At 40.4% G+C, this 21,621-nt stretch overlaps 1 protein-coding gene across 3 annotated transcripts in view; it reads left to right on the top strand.

Annotated features, from left to right (window-relative positions):
- Positions 1 to 21,621, top strand: part of RDX (radixin) — a 100,763-nt gene that overhangs the window by 68,603 nt on the left and 10,539 nt on the right. Inside the window, exon 15 of one of the 3 annotated variants that reach the window (XM_019037303.4) lies at positions 796 to 1,404. The exons of the other annotated variants lie outside the window; for them this stretch is intronic. Coding sequence (XP_018892848.1) covers positions 796 to 877 — 82 coding nt within the window. The 3' untranslated portion in view covers positions 878 to 1,404. Of the gene's footprint in view, positions 1 to 795; positions 1,405 to 21,621 lie in introns of those variants that run through there. 3 annotated transcript variants of the gene reach the window in all.

The following is a 21,621-nucleotide window of genomic DNA, read 5'->3' as shown; positions in this document are numbered from 1 at the left end:
TACTTAATGGCTCCAGGTTCTTATTTAATGGTCGTCATTTAGCCAATACATTTTTATTAAGAGCTGGCTATATTCAAGGACTTAGAAGCAAGATTAGGATGGTTGTGACCCTTTGTTTTGGCCTATATAGGGGACTTCAAATATTAACTTATCTTAGCCTTAGATCATTTGCATTTATGTATTATAATATCATTTCTTTTAAAATGGCAATGCCATATTGTTGATTCCTGTTACTTGTATGCCCAGATTCTTCCATGTTTGTAGCTAGCTAGTTGCTTCTATCAGTGCAACTTGTTATTTTTACCACCCTATTCTAATTGTTCTTCACTTTTATTTAATCATTATTTTAAATATTTGGATTCATTTTTATATTTATGCATGCCATTTAGTTTGCTCCTAAAAATAGTGATACTGGTTTTAGTTTTTTACTTACTAAATCAGTATAGCCAAATGTCCATCTTCCTAGTGGTAATATGCGATCAGAATTTCTGAGATTATTTATGTGACTATTTTTGGAAAAGTTTCTTTTGATAAAACATGGATTTATTATATGAAATTCTTCTAGCACTGTATTACAATATATGCTATGATATCCCTTTTATTTTTTTCAACTTAAATATGTTTTATATTGTTTTAGACTTAGGAATCATGTGTTTTTCAGAATCATAAGGGAATATCTATCTCCTCCCTCACTTTCCTTTTATATATATTGAAAAGTCTATGAAATTCAAGTCTAGCATTTGAATTCTCTATGCTATCATTGCATTTACCTAATTATTTACTTTTAAATTTTAGCTATTTTCATAAAAACAGTTTTGAGATGAAGGAAACTTACACAATAAAAGGAAGATCAATAAGCAGGAAAATTAGTAACTGACAGGGAATATGAATGAATACTCAGTATACGTTTCTCAGGTATGCTTGTTTTCTGATAAATTACTTAATTTTCATTTCGTAGGCCAAATTTTAAACACCAGTTAATAAAGTTATCCTAAAAGAGTCTCTACTTTGAAAAGTTTTTCTAACCTAGGAAGACTCATTTTAGACCCAACTGACCAGTCAAATATGAGTAATTGATAATATCTGTATTAAATATTGAGGAGATTAATAAAGTTAAAAGTTTTCAGTTGAATCTTTTTTTATCATGGTAAAATATACATAAAATTGATCATTTTAACCATTTTTTAAGTGTACAGTTCAGTGCCATTAAGTACATTCACGTTGTGTAACCATCACCACCATCCATCTCCAGGATGTTCTCATCTTCCCGGACTGAAGCCTGTACCCATTAAATGGTAATGCCCCATTCCCCCTCCTCCCCAGTCCTTGGTGACCACTGTTCTACTTTCTGTCTCTATAAATTTGATGTTTCTAAGTACCTCATAAAAGTGAACTCATACAATATTTGTCCTTTCGTGTCTGGTTTATTTCACTTAGCATGTTTGCAAGGTTCATTTATGTTGTGGTATGTATCAGAATTTTATTCCTTTTTAAGGCTAAGCAATATTCCATTGTACGCATATACCATATTTTATCCATTTATCTGTTATTGATGGACACTTAAATTACCGCTATCATTTGACTGCACTGAATATTGCTGCTTTGAACATTGGTGTACAAATGTCTTAGAGTCCCTGCTTTCAGTTCTTTGGGGTACATACCCAGAAATGGAATTGTTTGGTCATATGTTAATTCTGTGTTTATTTATTTATTTATTTTTTGAGATGGAGTTTTGCTCTTGTTGCCCAGGCTGGAGTGCAGTGACGCGATTTTGGCTCACTGCAACCTGTGCCTCCTGGGTTCAAGCGATTCTCCTGCCTCAGCCTTCCGAGTAGCTAGGATTACAGGCATGCATCACCATGCATTTTTTTTTTGTATTTTTTTGTATTTTTTTCTTTTTTTCTTTTTTTAGTAGAGACGGGATTTCTCCATGTTGGTTAGGCTGGTCTTGAACTCCTAACCTCAGGTGATCTGCCCGCCTTGGCCTCCCAAAGTGCTGGGATTACAGGCGTCAGCCATCGCACCTGGCTCTGTGTTTAATATTTTGAGGAATTGTCATAATATTTTCCACAGCAGCAGCACCATTTTATATTCACATAGCAGTGCACAAGGTTCTAATTTTGCCACATCGTCACTAACAATTGTTATTTTCTGGGTTTTTTGTTTGTTTGCTTATTTGCTTGCTTGTTTGATTTCGATGATAGCCATCCTAATGGTGAAGCAGTACCTCATTATGGTTTTCACTTGCATTTTCCTTTGATACATTTCTCAAATCATAAAATAAGTTAGACTTTTTTCATGTGTTTATTGGCCATTTGTATATCATTTTTGGAGAAATGTCTATTCAAGTTTTGCCTATTTTTAAAATTGTTTATTTTTCTGTTGTAGGAATTCTTTATATTTGGGATTCAAAATATTAATCCATTATCCCAGGATTTGGAATATTCCTTTTCGGATATGAGTTCCAAATCTTTTTTCCCATTGTGAATTGCCTTTTCGCCCTTGATATAGTGTAGTTTTCTTTGATGCACAAAAGTTTTTAATTTTGATGAAGTCCAATTTTGTTGTTGTTGCCTGTGCTTTTGGTGTTTGTGTTTTTTTGAAGAGGAAAAATAGTTTTTAATGAAGAAGGTGTTACAAAAAGGCACAGCAGAAGAGAGAATACGTATATGGTTAGTCTCTAGACTGTAGAAATGAAAGTAAATAGATAGAAAATGTGAGACAGTGTGCATTGACTGTAGGATGATAAAGCTGGAGTGGGTTGGGCCCAGGAATTTATGGAGCCTTGAATCCTATGTTTAGATGGTTTAATTTGATTTGAGGACAACTGGTAGCTTTGGGAAGGCACAGCTACAGAAGGGAACAATAACTAAACCTTGCTTGAAAAAGAAAACTCATGTTGTGATGTAAAGTATACTAGAAAGTGCAGAGGAGATAGCATAATAGAAGAGCTATGTCTACTGTAGTTAGCCTAAGAAAGGCCGTGGCCATGGAATGAATTTAAAGGAAATTCTGATAAAGGAAATGTCTAAGTGTAATTTGCTCTCATGTTTGCTATATTGTTCATGTTTGTGGTAATGTATTTTCTTCTGAACTTATTTTCCAGCCGACCTCTTTTGAGACACTTAAAACCTCAGTTTCTTTTCTTTTATCCATGACTTTTTGGGAATGGGTTCTTTAGTGGCACAATAGAAGTAGAAATTAAAGACATGCAAGAACAAATGGATTTGGTTCTGGGTTCTAATTCCAAGTCTTACGCTCTCATACTCTAGCTTTTATAACTGTTTTTATAGTTCTGAATCAGATTGTCCTTTTTCAGAGCATTTCTCTGGATTCAGATTATGGACACTTCCATTCTAGATCCATTATCTTCACAAAAATGTATGCCTAACCGAGGCTTAATATCTGTGTATGTTTGAATTATTAATACTGGTTTATAGTTGAAAACTGTTAACCTCAGAATAATGCTTATAACAATAGTTTATCAAACTTCTTTTTGCTCTCAGATGACCGTCATAATGTACTGGCTTTTTGAAGAAATTCGAAGGGTTTTTTTTTTTTTTTATATATATATAAACAGTTTGGGGTTAGAAAAATAACTCTTTCAGCTCCTTATGACAGGATTATGTTCACCAAAACATAACTCAGAGATTATTTCAAAATATACAGGCACAATTATTTCCTGGCTGTGACAACTCTAAACAACTCACTTTGGAAATTTCTATAGATTTCTTTCTTTTTTTTTTTGAGGTGGAGTTTCACTCTTGTTGCCCAGGCTGGAGTGCAATGGCGCTATCTCGGCTCACCACAACCTCAGAGGTTCAAGCAATTCTCATGCCTGGCTGATTTTTCTATTAGTAGAGGTGGGGTTTCTCCATTCTCCATGTTGGTCAGGCTGGTCTCAAATTCCTGACCTCAGGTGATCTGCCCACCTCGGCCTCCGAAAGTGCTGGGATTACAGGCGTGAGCCACTGCTCCCAGCCTAGATTTTTTAAAAGTTGAAAACTGTACTTGATTATGCTCATCAATTTAGCTTTTGCTAGAGGTATGAGTTCATTCATCTGCTTATACCCAAATGACATCTTAGATTTTTTTTTCTTTCTTACTTTTGATTGTTTCTCTCAGACAATTCCTAATACAATCTAGTTCTCAATTTTTAGGCCATAAAGGTTTTCAAATACAGGTAGATAAAATCTTTTGATAGAATCTAAGTTACAGGTAGATGGTTTCTTCTCAGGAACTTTATTTTATTTATTTTTTTGAGACAGAGTCTTTCTCTGTTGCCCAGACTGGAGTGCAGTGGTGCGATTTTGGTGCACTGCAACTTTCACCTCTCGGTTCAAGCTATTCTCCTGCCTTAGCTTCCCAAGTAGCTGGGACTAAGGGTGTGTGCCACCATGCCTGGCTAATTTTTTTGTTTTTAGTATTATTATTATTTTTTGAGATGGAGTCTCACTCTGTCGCCCAGGCTGGAGTGCAGTGGCGCAATCTCGGCTCACTGCAAGCTCTGCCTCCCGGGTTCACGCCATTCTTCTGCCTCAGCCTCCCGAGCAGCTGGGACCACAGGCGCCCACCACCACGCCTGGCTAATTTTTTGTATTTTTAGTAGAAATGGGGTTTCACCATGCTGGCCAGGCTGGTTTTGACCTCCTGACCTCAAGTGATTGGTCCCCCTCGGCCTCTCAAAGTGCTGGGATTACAGGTGTGAGCCACTGTGCCCAGCCTAAAATTTGTGTATTTTTAAAGCATTTGCTGTTGAAGGACGTATGATCGTTCATTGTATGTAAAAGTAAATAATAGTTTACTTTTTAATTCCATTAATATTTGCAAATGTACTTGATAGTAGCTCACTTGGGTTTCTTAAAACCTTTAGGTTGGTTAAACTGCTTGTCATTTTTCAAGAAATATTAACATCTTTTAAAAGTAGTCGTTTTTGTTGATAGGTACAATATAAATCCCTGTTCATTCATTCATTCATTCATTCATTCATTTATTTATTTGAGTCGGGAGTCTGGCTCTGTCGCCCAGGCTGGATGGAGTGCAGTGGCGCGATCTCGGCTCACTGCAAGCTCCACCTCGCGGGTTCACGCCATTCTCATGCCTCAGCCTCCCAAGTAGCTGGGACTACAGGCGTCCGCCACCATGCCTGGCTAAGTTTTTGTATTTTTAGTAGAGACGGGGTTTTACCGTGTTAGCCGGGATGGTCTCGATTTCCTGACATCGTGATCCACCTGCCTTGGCCTCCCAAAGTGCTGGGATTACAGGTGTGAGCCACCATGCCCGGTCCATTTAGTAATTTATATGCATTCTTAAAATAAGCTGAGATAATACTTCCATTTTGTAAAATGTTCGTACCAGACAATATAAGACCTGGAATTAGAATCCAGAACCTAATCCTCTGGATATAGTTTAATGTACTTTTAAGGATATTTAAAATGAATTTGGGGGGCATAAGCTGTATAAAAGGCTTTGTATGAAATGTATCCATTGGAAGAGTAGGTTTGCATCTTTACAGGAAGTTAAGGTATGTAAATTTTTGGAATGTTTTCAAGCATTGGGAAGACTGCGAGTAAGTATGTCTTCTAGATAACTAGTGAGATGTATACAGATAGGAAAATGTTGTCTGCCACCTCTTATTTTTCAACCATTATGCTTTAGCTCTTAAAAATTAGATATTTAAAATATTTTTGGTTTAATAGTACTATGAAAGGAATGCTGAATTAGGAGAAAAGAAGGCATGATGTTTATTCCCTTTTCCATGAAATAAGACATATATAGACATAATATACATTTGCATTCAGAATCATTCAATCAGTGATTTTCAGAGCAATTGCTGTTTGTGCACTGTTGGAATTATGGGAGATAGATGAATAGATGAGACTTTGCAACTCTGCCAAGAAAATTGTAGTTAATCGGGGAGTTGAGTCCTGGACTCAAATTGAGGTATAGAAAGTATGGTAGTTAAGTGCCAGAAGAAAAACTGAGATAAAATGTGCAGGAGATACAGAAATGAGAGGCCACTTAGTTCAACTTTAGGTCACTTTGATTCAGTGTTTATTCATGTGATATTTCTTGATGAAGCTAAGGAAATGTTCTTTGATTTTAGAGCTTAGGTTTTAGATCAGATATTGTTCTTGTGCCTATAAACTTTGATCTTCGCGTGTGTGTGTGTGTGTGTGTGTTTTGGAGACAGGGTCTTGCTCTGTTGCCCAGGCTGGAGAACAGTGGTGCACTCTCGGCTCACTGCAGCTTCCACCTCCTGGGTTCAAGCGATCCTTCTGCCTCAGCCTCCTGAATAGCTGGGAGCACAGGCATGTGCCACCACACCTGGCTAATTTTTGTATTTTCAGTAGAGATGGGGTTTCACCATGTTGGCCAGCCTGGTCTCAAACTTCTGGCCTCAAGTGATCTGCCCACCTCAGCCTCCCAAAGTGCTGGAATTACAGGCATGAGCCACCACACCCAGCCTGATCTTAGTTCTTAAATGATTTTCTTGCACCACAAGTATTTTGGGGGGGTACAGCCTAGGATTTGTCTCAAAAGTGCTAATGATAGTTCATGTTAATAACATAGAAGAAACATCAGTCTTAGTAATTTGTGATTTCCCTCTCCCCAGTCCTTTTCCCCAAGAGTCACATTACGTTCTTCATTTGTGTACCAGAGAGATTCAGAAGGGCTTAGCCTGTAATGGTCACCATCTTGCCATTGCTGTTTTAGCCAGTCGCTGCCACTGAGGTCTGATCCTGACACCTGTCTCTGCGTGGTTTTTCTAGGCATGCTTAGAAACTGTCAGGAGTCAAAATATAGACTCTAGCCTATGGTTATCCCCAAATTAGGGGTATAGGGATCCTGTACCAAATTTTCCTGCTTTTTCAACAAACTTTTTTTTTTTTTTTTTTTTTTTTTACAGAGGCTGTTTAGATCCAGGTTTTATCAGTTCACAGCACGTTAGATACATAGTCTGACAGGCATTAAGAGAATCTCTGGGGCCAGGCGCAGGGGCTCACGCCTGTAATCCCAGCACTTTGGGAGGCCAAGGCGGGCGGATCACCTGAGGTCAGGAGTTTGAGACCAGCCTGGCCAACATGGTGGAACCCTACTCTACTAAAAATACAAAAATTAGCCAAATGTGGTGGCGGCTGCTTATAATCCCAGCTACTCAGGAGGCTGAGGCAGGAGAATCGCTTGAACCCAGGAGGTGGAGGTTGCAGTGAGCCGAGTGCAGTTTGGGTGACAAGAGCAAAACTCCGTCTCAAAAAAAATAAGAGAAATCTTTGGGATAGCTGTGAGGCACCATGATGTTGAGGTAATTGCACGAGTTTTAGATTCCCACCTCGGGTTTGAATCTTGGCCTGGCCACTTCTGAGACCTTGGGAATCCACTCGGCCATTTGAGCCTGAGTTGTCTCATCAAACAGAAGTAACACTATTAATCTTGTGAGTGTTGATTGTAATAATAAACATGAAATACTTTGTTTACAGCCTTGGCATATTGGAAATGTTAATAAATAGTAACTTCTGTCATTTTGGTTTTCATCTGTCAGTATTATGAATATTCATATTTGTAGCCAAGTCCTTTGGGTTCCATTTTTTAATATGTTTTGTTTACCTTTTAAGGATTCTAGTTATGATTCTCTTAGAAGGTATCACTCCCCATGTTTGTTGAGTGTGTGCCAGGCCTATACAAAGCATATGGAGATAAGAAAGACATGCTCCTAAGCAGTAAATAGTTTATGGTTTTCTCCCGGTACACAAAATACATAATTTATATGTGTTTGTGTGTTATGAATAAGTGAGGTTCCTTCCTCAACCCTTTCATATTATAGTGTGCCAAGTCTCAGTCCTTCTGTCTACATTTGGATCTCTTAGTGACCTTATCCAGTGTCATTGCTTTAAATACCACCTGTAGACTGAAAAACTTAAATCTCTAACCAAATTGTCCCCTGAACTTCAGATGTATATATCTAACTCTACATAACATTTCCAGTTTGATATCTAATAAGCATCTCAAACTTATGTTAAACTCAAGATCTTCCCTCCTTAAACTTGCTCCTGCCTCAGTCTTCCCCTTCTCAGTTGATGAATGGTAAGTCCCTTCTTCCAGCTAATTAGGCAAAACCTTGACCACATCTATGACTCTCTCATAATCTCCATCCAGTCCAATCACAATTCTGTTGGCCCAGCATTCAAGATATATAATGTATCCAGAATATGACCACCTCATCCTCCACAGCCATCAGTGTTCCACCCACAGGATTGCCTGGATGATTGCAAAAGACTTCCATTCTGTTTTCTTGATTTCCTGTTTGCCATTTTACAGTCTTTTAAGATCTTACAACAGGTAAGTCAGACCATGTCACTTGTGCTCAAAATCCTTCGGAGGTTTCCCATCTCCGAGTAAAAGCCATGTTCTTCTCAGCGGTCATTTGCAGCCTAATCTATTCTGGTCCCTGCCAAAGCTCTTGGGCCTCCTCTGCTGATTTCCTCTTCTCTTGTTAAATTGAAGTCACACTGGCTTCCTTGTTATTCTTTAAAGCAGCCAGCTGGTCCAACTCCTCTTACTCAGCTTGGAAGACATTTTCCCAGATATTGTTATGATTCACTCCCTTGCCACCTCCAGGAATTTGCTTAAATGCCACCTCAATGAGGCCGCCTTTTACAACCCTATTTAAAGCTGTACCTTCGCCAAGTATCTCATACCCATTTCTTGCCTTTGTTTTTCTCTGTAGCACTTACCATCTAGCATACTATATATTTACCTATTTGTATTGTATCTATCTCACCCCACTAGAATGTAAGCTCCATGAGGGCAGGAATTTTACCGTTGTGTACACTGGTATATGCCCAGGGCCTAGAGCAGTGCCTGGAATGCCACAGATGCTCCTATTTAATAAACGAATGGATAGATGAGCTCTGAGAGCTCAGAAGGAAGGCACCTGATCTTACTGCAGAGCTCCAGGGAAGGCTTCCCGTGGGAGATGATCCCTAAGCCAAGTCTTTCAGGACGAGTTACTCTTAATCGAGGAGGCAAAGAGGAAAGTTTCTGGAAAGAAGGAACTGCATATGCAAATATATCGAGTCACAGAAGGATGTGGAGTGTGTGCTGGGACTGCCCATTTGTATTGAAAATGTAAAGTTTGAGATTCAGAAGGTAGTGCCGTGAAATACTAGAAAATCATGAGGGAGGGCAGGTTTGGGTGTGCCTGTGACATTTCTTTTTGGACAATTTGAGTTTGGAATGCTGATGGAATGTCAGATGAAATTTCCCAAGGGGAAAGTGTAAGGAAAGAATTGGTGGGTTTAGTATAGGACCTTGGAGAGTGCCAACATGAAGTACTGCCAAAGCAAGAGAGGACCCCACAGATGTGTAGGACAGAAAGGTGACTGCATATGACCACCAGTGTCACACGGGGAAAAAAATCTATTACGATGTTTAAAATGTAAACTGGTTTCAGCAACAAGAACATCATTGAAAAGAGCAATTTCTTTGAGTTAGAGTAGTTGTCACTTAACTGTGTGTCTTCTGCAAAGTGTTTTCCCCAAATCTACACATAATTCTTATGCTCCAAGAATAACAAGAACAAGAAAATGCTGTCTCTAACAGTGTCCTCTGTCAGCTCCATATGTCTAAATCTGACATGTTGGCAAGAGCCCCACTCCATACCCCTGCTCAAGTCAGTGAGATTATGCCTAGTAAAGTGAAAATCTGTTCCCGTATTTGCCATCTATAGTAAATAGGCTCCACGAAGCACTTGAGTCATATCATCCATTCAAATAATGTTATTCATTCGTTAAACATTTATTAGATGCCTCAAGTTAGGCTCTGAGGATTCATAAATAATTTAATACATCATAAATAATTTAAAACATCATCTAGAGGAAGAAACAGAAGAGTTAAGAAATAATTATGACAATGAGACGAGTAACAAGAGGCACTCAGAGCTAGGTAGTGACCAACCTCTTGCTAACAGTGACAAGGTTATAGAGGTTGTTGTAATTGTCAGCAGTCGCCTCAGGAACAAGTACCATCTCCTCCCTACCCCTGCCTTTAGGGCCCAGGGCGTATCTCAGTGGATGTTCAGTTCAGTAGTGGTCTTGATGCTGATTCACAGAGGAGTTTCAGAATCTATCATGTTTTAGGAGTAATTTCCAGCACTAGAGCCAACGGTATCCGCTGTATGAGTAGAGGGTGAGGAGGTCTGGTAGCATGCCTTGGGCTGTCTTTTAGGAAAGTCTGTTTATATCTTGCGCTGCTCTCCTCAGGAGAGGTTAAGATGTACTTTGTGTACGTTCTGGAGCTGCTAAGGACTTTTGGTGGGAGGAGTCCTTCCATTTATTCATCCAAATATGTTAGCGCTTGACAGGCGCTGTGTACTAGTCATTCAGAATATCATAGTAGCCAAGTCCCTGCCCTAATGAACTGACTTCCAGTAGGAAAACACAAACACTGGAAAACAGAATAATTAATACAAATTGTATTACTAGGTTGAATCATGTGCAGTTACTGATATTTAACCATCCCCGACCTATAAAAACAGCAATTTTATATCCACTTAAAACTATGAAATAAACAAGGGACTGAGTTAGAAGAAAATGTAATCAAGGACAAGAGGTAAGAAAAAGTCTCTGAGAAAGTGGCATGTAAGTTGCTACCTGAAGGAGGAAAAGGCTAGCTCCTCTTGTTCCTCTGTTTAAATCAAGATGGTAGATGCAAATGCCAGACAGATGAAAAGAGTGCACTGGGCCTGATGGGGACTGTGTCTCGTCAGGAGTCTCCTGCTCTATTCGAAGAGTGAGGAAGAGGGAGGGCATCAGCTCTTTACATATGGGGTAGGTAGGCCCTGTGTTGCTATACCTTGTGATCTTCCAAGATAAGCTAGAAAATGGCTTTTAGAGGAAAAGCATTCAAATATACTATATTTGAGTTGAAATGTAATTTTTATGTGAAGTCTTTCAGATTATACATGTCAGCTATTTCAATGCAGTGGTTTACACCTGTAATCCCAGCAATTTGGGAGGCTGAGGTGGGAGGATTGCTTGAGTCCAGGAGCTGAAGACCAGCCTGGGCAACATAGCAAGATCTCAACTGTACAAAAATTAAAAATAAAATTAGGGCCCAGTGTGGTGGCTCACACTTGTGATCCCAGCACTTTGGGAGGCTGAGGTGAGAGGATCACTTGACGCCAGGAATGTTAGACCAGTCTGGGCGACATAGTGAGTCCTCCTCTCTATTTAAAAAAAAAAAAAAAAGAAAAATTTGGTGTGGTAGCGCACCTGTAGTCTCAGCTACTTGGGAGGCTGAGGTGGGAGGATCACTTGAGCCCAGGAGGTTGAGGCTGCAGTAAGCTGTGTTTGTGCCACTGCACTCCAGCCTGAGCAACAGAGCAAGACCCTGTTCCAAAAAAAAAAATTAGAAAAAGTTTGGCAAGCCAAACTAGATACACCTGCTTGCCAGAAGTAGCCCACTGGACACCAATTTACAGCCTTGCTTTAAAATTCCAGGTAGAGGGAACAACATGTGCAAATACTTTGAGGCAAGAAAGAGCTTCACTTGTTCATGGAAAAGACAGAAAGGCGGTATGTCCAGAGCCAGGTGACCCCAGAGGAGAGTGATGTGTGAGAGGAAGTTGAGGAACAGCCAGATCACAGGTGCTTCCTAAGCCATGGTGAGAAGCCTACAAGATCTAGGCCAATGTCCACTGAGCAGTTTGGCCTTGTAGGACAAAAACATTGCTACCAGAATCGAGCTAAGCAAAGGTAAATTCAAGAGAAGTTTGAGGAACAGAGGTGCAGGGATGGAAGTGTGAGTGTAGTTTGTATTCTTCTCAACAAACTGTACCCTGGGGCTAAATGGCTGCATCTGCCTGAGCAAGGGGCACTATTCCCTTATCCACACAAAGACATCATAAAGGTTGCAGGTGTCCTTGAAGGTATTCCATTTTACAGCTAGGTAACCTGCCCAAGGACAACCACAGTGGCAAACTCCGCATTTGGATTTTGGTTTTCTTAGAAGCAAAAGCCCTTATCTTTTTTATTACAAAACGTGACCTTTCCAGTTTAAAGCCAACTGAGACATGTTTACTTGCTCTTGGAAGGATTATTTTGTCTGCATAGCTCAAAGTGAATGTATCGATTGATTTATAGGCCAAAGAAGACTGCTTTAAATCTTAAGTTTGACTTGAATACAGAGTGGTAGTGACCTGATCAAACCCACCAGATGGAAGACCAACCTCCTTGAACCACTGCATGTGGGCTTGTAACTCTAGTCTGTCCAGTTTAGTGCTCCTGTTTTCAAGATGAGGTCAATATAGCTTAAAGATTTAAAGTTGAAATATATGATTTACTCTTGTAGGGGAGGGAAAGCATTATTATTATTATTATTTTATTTATTTATTTATTTTTTGAGATGGAGTCTCGCTCTGTTGCCCAGGCTGGAGTTCAGTGGCATGATCTCAGCTCACTGCAACCTCCGCCTCCTGGGTTCATGCCATTCTCCTGCCTCAGCCTCCTGAGTAGCTGGGACTACAGGCGCCCACCCACCACGCCCGGCCAATGTTTTGTATTTTTTAAGTAGAGGCAGGGTTTCACCATGTTAGCCAGGATTGTCTCGATCTCCTGACCTCGTGATCCGCCCACCTCGGCCTTCCAAAGTGCTGGGATTACAGGCATAAGCCACTGCGCCCGGCCAAAAGCATTATATATATCTATACTTTTTGTTAGAGGTCTCCTAAATTTTTTTTTTATTTTTTTATTTTTTTTTTTAGTATACTTTAAGTTTTAGGGTACATGTGCACATTGTGCAGGTTAGTTACATATGTATACATGTGCCATGCTGGTGCGCTGCACCAACTAACTCGTCATCTAGCATTAGGTATATCTCCCAATGCTATCCCTCCCCCCTCCCCCCACCCCACAACAGTCCCCAGAGTGTGATATTCCCTTTCCTGTGTCCATGTGATCTCATTGTTCAATTCCCACCTATGAGTAAGAATATGCGGTGTTTGGTTTTTTGTTCTTGCGATAGTTTACTGAGAATGATGATTTCCAGTTTCATCCATGTCCCTACAAAGGACATGAACTCATCCTTTTTTATGGCTGCATAGTATTCCATGGTGTATATGTGCCACATTTTCTTAATCCAGTCTATCATTGTTGGACATTTGGGTTGGTTCCAAGTCTTTGCTATTGTGAATAATGCCGCAATAAACATACGTGTGCATGTGTCTTTATAGCAGCATGATTTATAGTCCTTTGGGTATATACCCAGTAATGGGATGGCTCGGTCAAATGGTATTTCCAATTCTAGATCCCTGAGGAATCACCACACTGACTTCCACAATGGTTGAACTAGTTTACAGTCCCACCAACAGTGTAAAAGTGTTCCTATTTCTCCACATCCTCTCCAGCACCTGTTGTTTCCTGACTTTTTAATGATCGCCATTCTAACTGGTGTGAGATGGTATCTCATTGTGGTTTTGATTTGCATTTCTCTGATGGCCAGTGATGATGAGCATTTTTTCATGTGTTTTTTGGCTGCATAAATGTCTTCTTTTGAGAAGTGTCTGTTCATGTCCTTTGCCCACTTTTTGATGGGGTTGTTTGTTTTTTTCTTGTAAATTAGTTTGAGTTCATTGTAGATTCTGGATATTAGCCCTTTGTCAGATGAGTAGGTTGCAAAAATTTTCTCCCATTTTGTAGGTTGCCTGTTCACTCTGATGGTAGTTTCTTTTGCTGTGCAGAAGCTCTTTAGTTTAATTAGATCCCATTTGTCAATTTTGACTTTTGTTGCCATTGCTTTTGGTGTTTTAGACATGAAGTCCTTGCCCATGCCTATGTCCTGAATGGTAATGCCTAGGTTTTCTTCTAGGGTTTTTATGGTTTTAGGTCTAACGTTTAAGTCTTTAATCCATCTTGAATTGATTTTTGTATAAGGTGTAAGGAAGGGATCCAGTTTCAGCTTTCTCCATATGGCTAGCCAGTTTTCCCAGCACCATTTATTAAATAGGGAATCCTTTCCCCATTGCTTGTTTTTCTCAGGTTTGTCAAAGATCAGATAGTTGTAGATATGCGGCGTTATTTCTGAGGGCTCTGTTCTGTTCCATTGATCTATATCTCTGTTTTGGTACCAGTACCATGCTGTTTTGGTTACTGTAGCCTTGTAGTATAGTTTGAAGTCAGGTAGTGTGATGCCTCCAGCTTTGTTCTTTTGGCTTAGGATTGACTTGGCGATGCGGGCTCTTTTTTGGTTCCATATGAACTTTAAAGTAGTTTTTTCCAATTCTGTGAAGAAAGTCATTGGTAGCTTGATGGGGATGGCATTGAATCTGTAAATTACCTTGGGCAGTATGGCCATTTTCATGATATTGATTCTTCCTACCCATGAGCATGGAATGTTCTTCCATTTGTTTGTATCCTCTTTTATTTCCTTGAGCAGTGGTTTGTAGTTCTCCTTGAAGAGGTCCTTCACATCCCTTGTAAGTTGGATTCCTAGGTATTTTATTCTCTTTGAAGCAATTGTGAATGGGAGTTCACTCATGATTTGGCTCTCTGTTTGTCTGTTGTTGGTGTATAAGAATGCTTGTGATTTTTGTACATTGATTTTGTATCCTGAGACTTTGCTGAAGTTGCTTATCAGCTTAAGGAGATTTTGGGCTGAGACAATGGGGTTTTCTAGATAAACAATCATGTCGTCTGCAAACAGGGACAATTTGACTTCCTCTTTTCCTAATTGAATACCCTTTATTTCCTTCTCCTGCCTAACTGCCCTGGCCAGAACTTCCAACACTATGTTGAATAGGAGTGGTGAGAGAGGGCATCCCTGTCTTGTGCCAGTTTTCAAAGGGAATGCTTCCAGTTTTTGCCCATTCAGTATGATATTGGCTGTGGGTTTGTCATAGATAGCTCTTATTATTTTGAAATACGTCCCATCAATACCTAATTTATTGAGAGTTTTTAGCATGAAGAGTTGTTGAATTTTGTCAAAGGCTTTTTCTGCATCTATTGAGATAATCATGTGGTTTTTGTCTTTGGCTCTGTTTATATGCTGGATTACATTTATTGATTTGCGTATATTGAACCAGCTTTGCATCCCAGGGATGAAGCCCACTTGATCATGGTGGATAAGCTTTTTGATGTGCTGCTGGATTCGTTTTGCCAGTATTTTATTGAGGATTTTTGCATCAATGTTCATCAAGGATATTGGTCTAAAATTCTCTTTTTTGGTTGTGTCTCTGCCAGGCTTTGGTATCAGAATGATGCTGGCCTCATAAAATGAGTTAGGGAGGATTCCCTCTTTTTCTATTGATTGCAATAGTTTCAGAAGGAATGGTACCAGTTCCTCCTTGTACCTCTGGTAGAATTCGGCTGTGAATCCATCTGGTCCTGGACTCTTTTTGGTTGGTAAGCTATTGATTATTGCCACAATTTCAGCTCCTGTTATTGGTCTATTCAGAGATTCAACTTCTTCCTGGTTTAGTCTTGGGAGAATGTATGTGTCCAGGAATTTATCCATTTCTTCTAGATTTTCTAGTTTATTTGCGTAGAGGTGTTTGTAGTATTCTCTGATGGTAGTTTGTATTTCTGTGGGATCGGTGGTGATATCCCCTTTATCATTTTTTATTGTGTCTATTTGATTCTTCTTTTTTTCTGTATTAGTCTTGCTAGCGGTCTATCAATTTTGTTGATCCTTTCAAAAAACCAGCTCCTCGATTCATTAATTTTTTGAAGGGTTTTTTCTGTCTCTATTTCCTTCAGTTCTGCTCTGATTTTAGTTATTTCTTGCCTTCTGCTAGCTTTTGAATGTGTTTGCTCTTGCTTTTCTAGTTCTTTTAATTGTGATGTTAGGGTGTCAATTGTGGATCTTTCCTGCTTTCTCTTGTGGGCATTTAGTGCTATAAATTTCCCTCTACACACTGCTTTGAATGCGTCCCAGAGATTCTGGTATGTTGTGTCTTTGTTCTCATTGGTTTCAAAGAACATCTTTATTTCTGCCTTCATTTCGTTATGTATCCAGTAGTCATTCAGGAGCAGGTTGTTCAGTTTCCATGTAGTTGAGTGGTTTTGAGTGAGATTCTTAATCCTGAGTTCTAGTTTGATTGCACTGTGGTCTGAGAGATAGTTTGTTATAATTTCTGTTCTTTTGCATTTGCTGAGGAGAGCTTTACTTCCCAGTATGTGGTCAATTTTGGAATAGGTGTGGTGTGGTGCTGAAAAAAATGTATATTCTGTTGATTTGGGGTGGAGAATTCTGTAGATGTCTATTAGGTCAGCTTGGTGCAGAGCTGTGTTCAATTCCTGGGTATCCTTGTTGACTTTCTGTCTTGTTGATCTGTCTAATGTTGACAGTGTGGTGTTAAAGTCTCCCATTATTAATGTGTGGGAGTCTAAGTCTCTTTGTAGGTCACTCAGGACTTGCTTTATGAATCTTGGTGCTCCTGTATTGGGTTCATATATATTTAGGGTAGTTAGCTCTTCTTGCTGAATTGATCCCTTTACCATTATGTAATGGCCTTGTCTCTTTTGATCTTTGTTGGTTTAAAGTCTGTTTTATCAGAGACTAGGATTGCAACCCCTGCCTTTTTTTGTTTTCCATTTGCTTGGTAGATCTTCCTCCATCCTTTTATTTTGAGCCTATGTGTGTCTCTGCACATGAGTTGGGTTTCCTGGATACAGCACACTGATGGGTCTTGACTCTGTATCCAATTTGCCAGTCTGTGTCTTTTAATTGGAGCATTTAGTCCATTTACATTTAAAGTTAATATTGTTATGTGTGAATTTGATCTTGTCATTATGATGTTAGCTGGTTCTTTTGCTGGTTAGTTGATGCAGTTTCTTCCTAGTCTCGATGGTCTTTACATTTTGGCATGATTTTGCAGCGGCTGGTACCGGTTGTTCCTTTCCATGTTTAGCGCTTCCTTCAGGAGCTCTTGTAAGGCAGGCCTGGTGGTGACAAAATCTCTCAGCATTTGCTTGTCTGTAAAGTATTTTATTTCTCCTTCACTTACGAAGCTTAGTTTGGTTGGATATGAAATTCTGGGTTGAAAATTCTTTTCTTTAAGAATGTTGAATATTGGCCCCCACTCTCTTCTGGCTTGTAGGGTTTCTGCCGAGAGATCCGCTGTTAGTCTGATGGGCTTCCCTTTGAGGGTAACCTGACCTTTCTCTCTGGCTGACCTTAACATTTTTTCCTTCATGTCAGCTTTGGTGAATCTGACAATTATGTGTCTTGGAGTTGCTCTTCTCGAGGAGTATCTTTGTGGCGTTCTCTGTATTTCCTGAATCTGAATGTTGGCCTGCCTTGCTAGACTGGGGAAGTTCTCCTGGATAATATCCTGCAAAGTGTTTTCCAACTTGGTTCCATTCTCCCCATCACTTTCAGGTACACCAATCAGATGTAGATTTGGTCTTTTCACATAGTCCCATATTTCTTGGAGGCTTTGCTCATTTCTTTTTATTCTTTTTTCTCTAAACTTCCCTTCTTGCTTCATTTCATTCATTTCATCTTCCATTGCTGATACCCTTTCTTCCAGTTGATTGCATCGGCTCCTGAGGCTTCTGCATTCTTCATGTAGTTTTCGAGCCTTGGTTTTCAGCTCCATCAGCTCCTTTAAGCACTTCTCTGTATTGGTTATTCTAGTTATACATTCTTCTAAATTTTTTTCAAAGTTTTCAACTTCTTTGCCATTGGTTTGAATGTCCACCCGTAGCTCGGAGTAATTTGATCGTCTGAAGCCTTCTTCTCTCAGCTCCTCAAAGTCATTCTCCATCCAGCTTAGTTCCGTTGCTGGTGAGGAACTGCGTTCCTTTGGAGGAGGAGAGGCACTCTGCTTTTTAGAGTTTCCAGTTTTTCTGTTCTGTTTTTTCCCCATCTTTGTGGTTTTATCTACTTTTGGTCTTTGATGATGGTGGTGTACAGATGGGTTTTTGGTGTGGATGTCCTTTCTGTTTGTTAGTTTTCCTTCTAATAGAGAGGACCCTCAGCTGCAGGTCTGTTGGAGTACCCTGCCGTGTGAGGTGTCAGTGTGCCCCTGCTGGGGGGTGCCTCCCAGTTAGGCTGCTCAGGGGTCAGGGGTCAGGGACCCACTTGAGGAGGCAGTCTGCCCGTTCTCAGATCTCCAGCTGCGTGCTGGGAGAACCACTGCTCTCTTCAAAGCTGTCAGACAGGGACATTTAAGTCTGCAGAGGTTACTGCTTTCTCTTTGTTTGTCTGTGCCCTGCCCCCAGAGGTGGAGCCTACAGAGGCAGGCAGGCCTCCTTGAGCTGTGGTGGGCTCCACCCAGTTCGAGCTTCCCTGCGGCTTTGTTTACCTAATCAAGCCTGGGCAATGGCGGGCGCCCCTCCCCCAGCCTGGCTGCCGCCTTGCAGTTTGATCTCAGACTGCTGTGCTAGCAATCAGCGAGACTCCGTGGGCGTAGGACCCTCCGAGCCAGGTGCAGGATATAATCTCGTGGTGCGCCGTTTTTTAAGCCCGTCGGAAAAGCGCAGTATTCGGGTGGGAGTGACCCGATTTTCCAGGTGCCGTCCGTCACCCCTTTCTTTGACTCAGAAAGGGAACTCCCTGACCCCTTGCGCTTCCCAAGTGAGGCAATGCCTCTCCCTGCTTCGGCTCGCGCACGGTGCGCGCACCCACTGGCCTGTGCCCACTGTCTGGCACTCCCTAGTGAGATGAACCCGGTACCTCAGATGGAAATGCAGAAATCACCCGTCTTCTGCCTTGCTCACGCTGGGAGCTGTAGACGGGAGCTGTTCCTATTCAGCCATCTTCTGCATTATATTTTTTAAAAGTATTACTTTGAGACAGAGTTTTGCTCTTGTTGCCCAGGCTAGAGTGTAATGACGTGATCTCTGCTCAATGCAACCTCTGCCTCCTGGGTTCAAATGATTCTTCTGCCTCAGCCTCCGGAGTAGCTGTGATTACAGAGGTGGCCGCCACTACCCCCAGGTAATTTTTGTATTTTTATAGAGACGGGGGTTTTGTCATGTTGGCCAGGGTGGTCTTGAACTCCTGGCCTCAAGTGATCTGCCTGACAGCCTCCCAAACTGTTGGGATTATAGGCGTTAGCCTCCACACCTGGCTATTTTTTTAAATTAATAAATGATTGTTAAAGCCCTAGAAATCAAAGAGGAGTCTGTGCTCAAGAAATATTCAAAATCTAGAGGAAAGTTGAAATTGGAGAAGTGAAGATGGATGTGGATAGAAGGCTTTTTAAGCCACCCAATAGGTGTTGAATAAAATAATTCAGGAACTCAGTGAGCAAGTCTTCAGTGATAAGAACTGAACTCAGTCTGGAGAAAATTCGAGGTTGAGGATCAAAGGGAAGAAGGCTCTTGGTGAGTTTTAGCATGTAGAAGAGAGCCAGCGAGGAGGGTGGCCACTGTGAGAGCTGAAAAATGAAGTTATCAGGCAGCATTTGAGACAGGCTTATAGTTTGAGTTAACCTCCTGAATAAATGCCGGAGGAGAACGCTACATTCGTTTTCAGAACTGAATGAGTATTTCATTGAAGTGTACCAGTCAATTCTTTGTGGAATTCTTTGTCATTTATTAGAAATTTGAAGAGAGAAAGTGTAACTAGTAACATTTTTCAGATGCTCTGTGTGGGTTATTTGAATGGCTTTGTAGATGAAAATAGATCTGGGCCGGGCATGGTGGCTCATGCCTGTAACCCCAGCACTTTGGGAGGCCAAGGCGGGAGACCACCTGAGCCCAGGAGTTTGAGACCAGCCTGGGCAACATGGTGCCCTGTCTCTATTAAAAAAAAAAAAATCTGATTCAACTTCCTTATGATTCTTTATTAGATTTTTGCCTGTGTGTAATTAAAATGAAAATTGCGTTTTCAACAGAAAATTACTGTAATTATATTTTGCTTTTAGACTAGTAGATTCTATCAAATTAGAGCAAATAGGGCAAATGATCTTTATGAAAAGGCCCAGATACTAAACATTTTGGACTTTGCAGGCCAGTTGTCTCTGTCCCAGCTATACAACTCTGCTGTTGTAGTGCATAAGCAGCTATATGTAAATGAATGAGCATGTTTGTGTTCCCATAAAATTTTATTTATGGACACTTAACTCTGAATTTCATACAATTCATGTGTCACAAAATATTCTTCCTCTGATTTGTTTAAAAAAAAGGTAAAAAACATTCTTAAATCACATTCTGTACAAAAACAGATGGGAAGCTGGGTTTGGCCCATGAGCCTCCTGAGTTAAAGGTTTTTAAAAACTAATGTTCTCCTAAGGGCCAGTGCTGTGTCTTTCTGTCTGGATGACTATTAATATTTTGATGTGACCCTAGGGAGGTCTTATTTTGTTATAATGAAGGGATTTCTTAGATACTTGAACAACTTTTGGCAGTGGTTCTCACACTAGCGTGCATCAGAATCACCTGGAGGGCTTGTTAAAACACAGATTGCAGGGTGCCCTCCTCAGGTTTCACATTCAGTAGATCTATGCAGCTGCTCAAGAATGTGCATTTATGGCCAGGTGCGGTGGCTCAGGCCTGTAATTCCAGCATGTTGGAAGGCTGAGGCGGGCGGATCACTTGAGGCCAGGAGTTCAAGACCACCCTGGCCAACGTGGTGAAACAGTGTCTCTACCAAAAATACAAAACTTAGTTGGGCATGGTGGTGCACACCTGTAATCCCGGCTACTAGGGAGGCTGAGGCTTGAGAATTGGCTGAACCTCAGGAGGTGGAGGTTACAGTGAGCTGAGATCATGCCACTGCACTCCAGCCTGGGCAACAGAGCGAGACTATGCCACAAAAAAATAAAATAAAATAAAATAATTGCGTGTTTTAAAGGTGAGTCTGATGCTGCTGTTTTGGGACCACACTTTGAGAATTGCTCGATTGGGTCTCACTCCAACCCAATACTGTGGAAATAACACAGTTGCTTCTTTTACTCAGTGTCCTTAGAGTAACTATTGACTTCTACATAGTTTCTTTGAGACCTTTGAAATTCGAATGGTTCAAAGACCAAAGATACTTGGAACAAAATTCATAACTTCCCCGTCTATTGTATTTTTCCTTCATTACTTTCTGTTTTTAAACACTTAAAAACTAGAGATTCATTTATAAAAGTATTAGAGAATGAAATGCATCTAGTAGAAATATAAATGATGGAATATATGTATATATATTAGATACTCATGTATCAGTTTGAAAAATAGTATGTTGCCAGTAACTGGCACTGCATTTTCCTCTCCATCACGTCATCCGTTTCTTTGCTTTTACTATCTGTGTTTGTATCTACAACAATATAATGTCTAGTTTTGCCCACACATGAACTTTATACAACTAGTTTTTTTTTTTTGTAATTCGTGATGAAGTTCTCAAAACATAGTTTTATTACACACACATGCACATCCATTTTGATGAATATAGCTGTGGTTCATTTTCACTGCTGTATTTATTTTATGAGTGCACTACAATTTATCAGTTCCCCCAGTGGTGGACATTTGGATTGTTACCAGTATTTTTTTTTTTTTTTTTTTTTTTGAGATGGACTCTCACTCTGTCGTCCAGGCTGGGGTGCAATGGCGTGATCTTGGCTCACTGCAACCTCTGCCTCCTGGGTTCAAGCGATTCTCCTGCTGCAGCCTCCCAAGCAGCTGGGATTACAGG

Source organism: Gorilla gorilla, chromosome 9, assembly GCF_029281585.2.
Source record: "Gorilla gorilla gorilla isolate KB3781 chromosome 9, NHGRI_mGorGor1-v2.1_pri, whole genome shotgun sequence".
Taxonomy (NCBI): domain Eukaryota; kingdom Metazoa; phylum Chordata; class Mammalia; order Primates; family Hominidae; genus Gorilla; species Gorilla gorilla.
The sequence above is the reverse complement of the archived record's forward strand: the minus strand, read 5'-3'. Positions and strand labels throughout refer to the sequence as shown.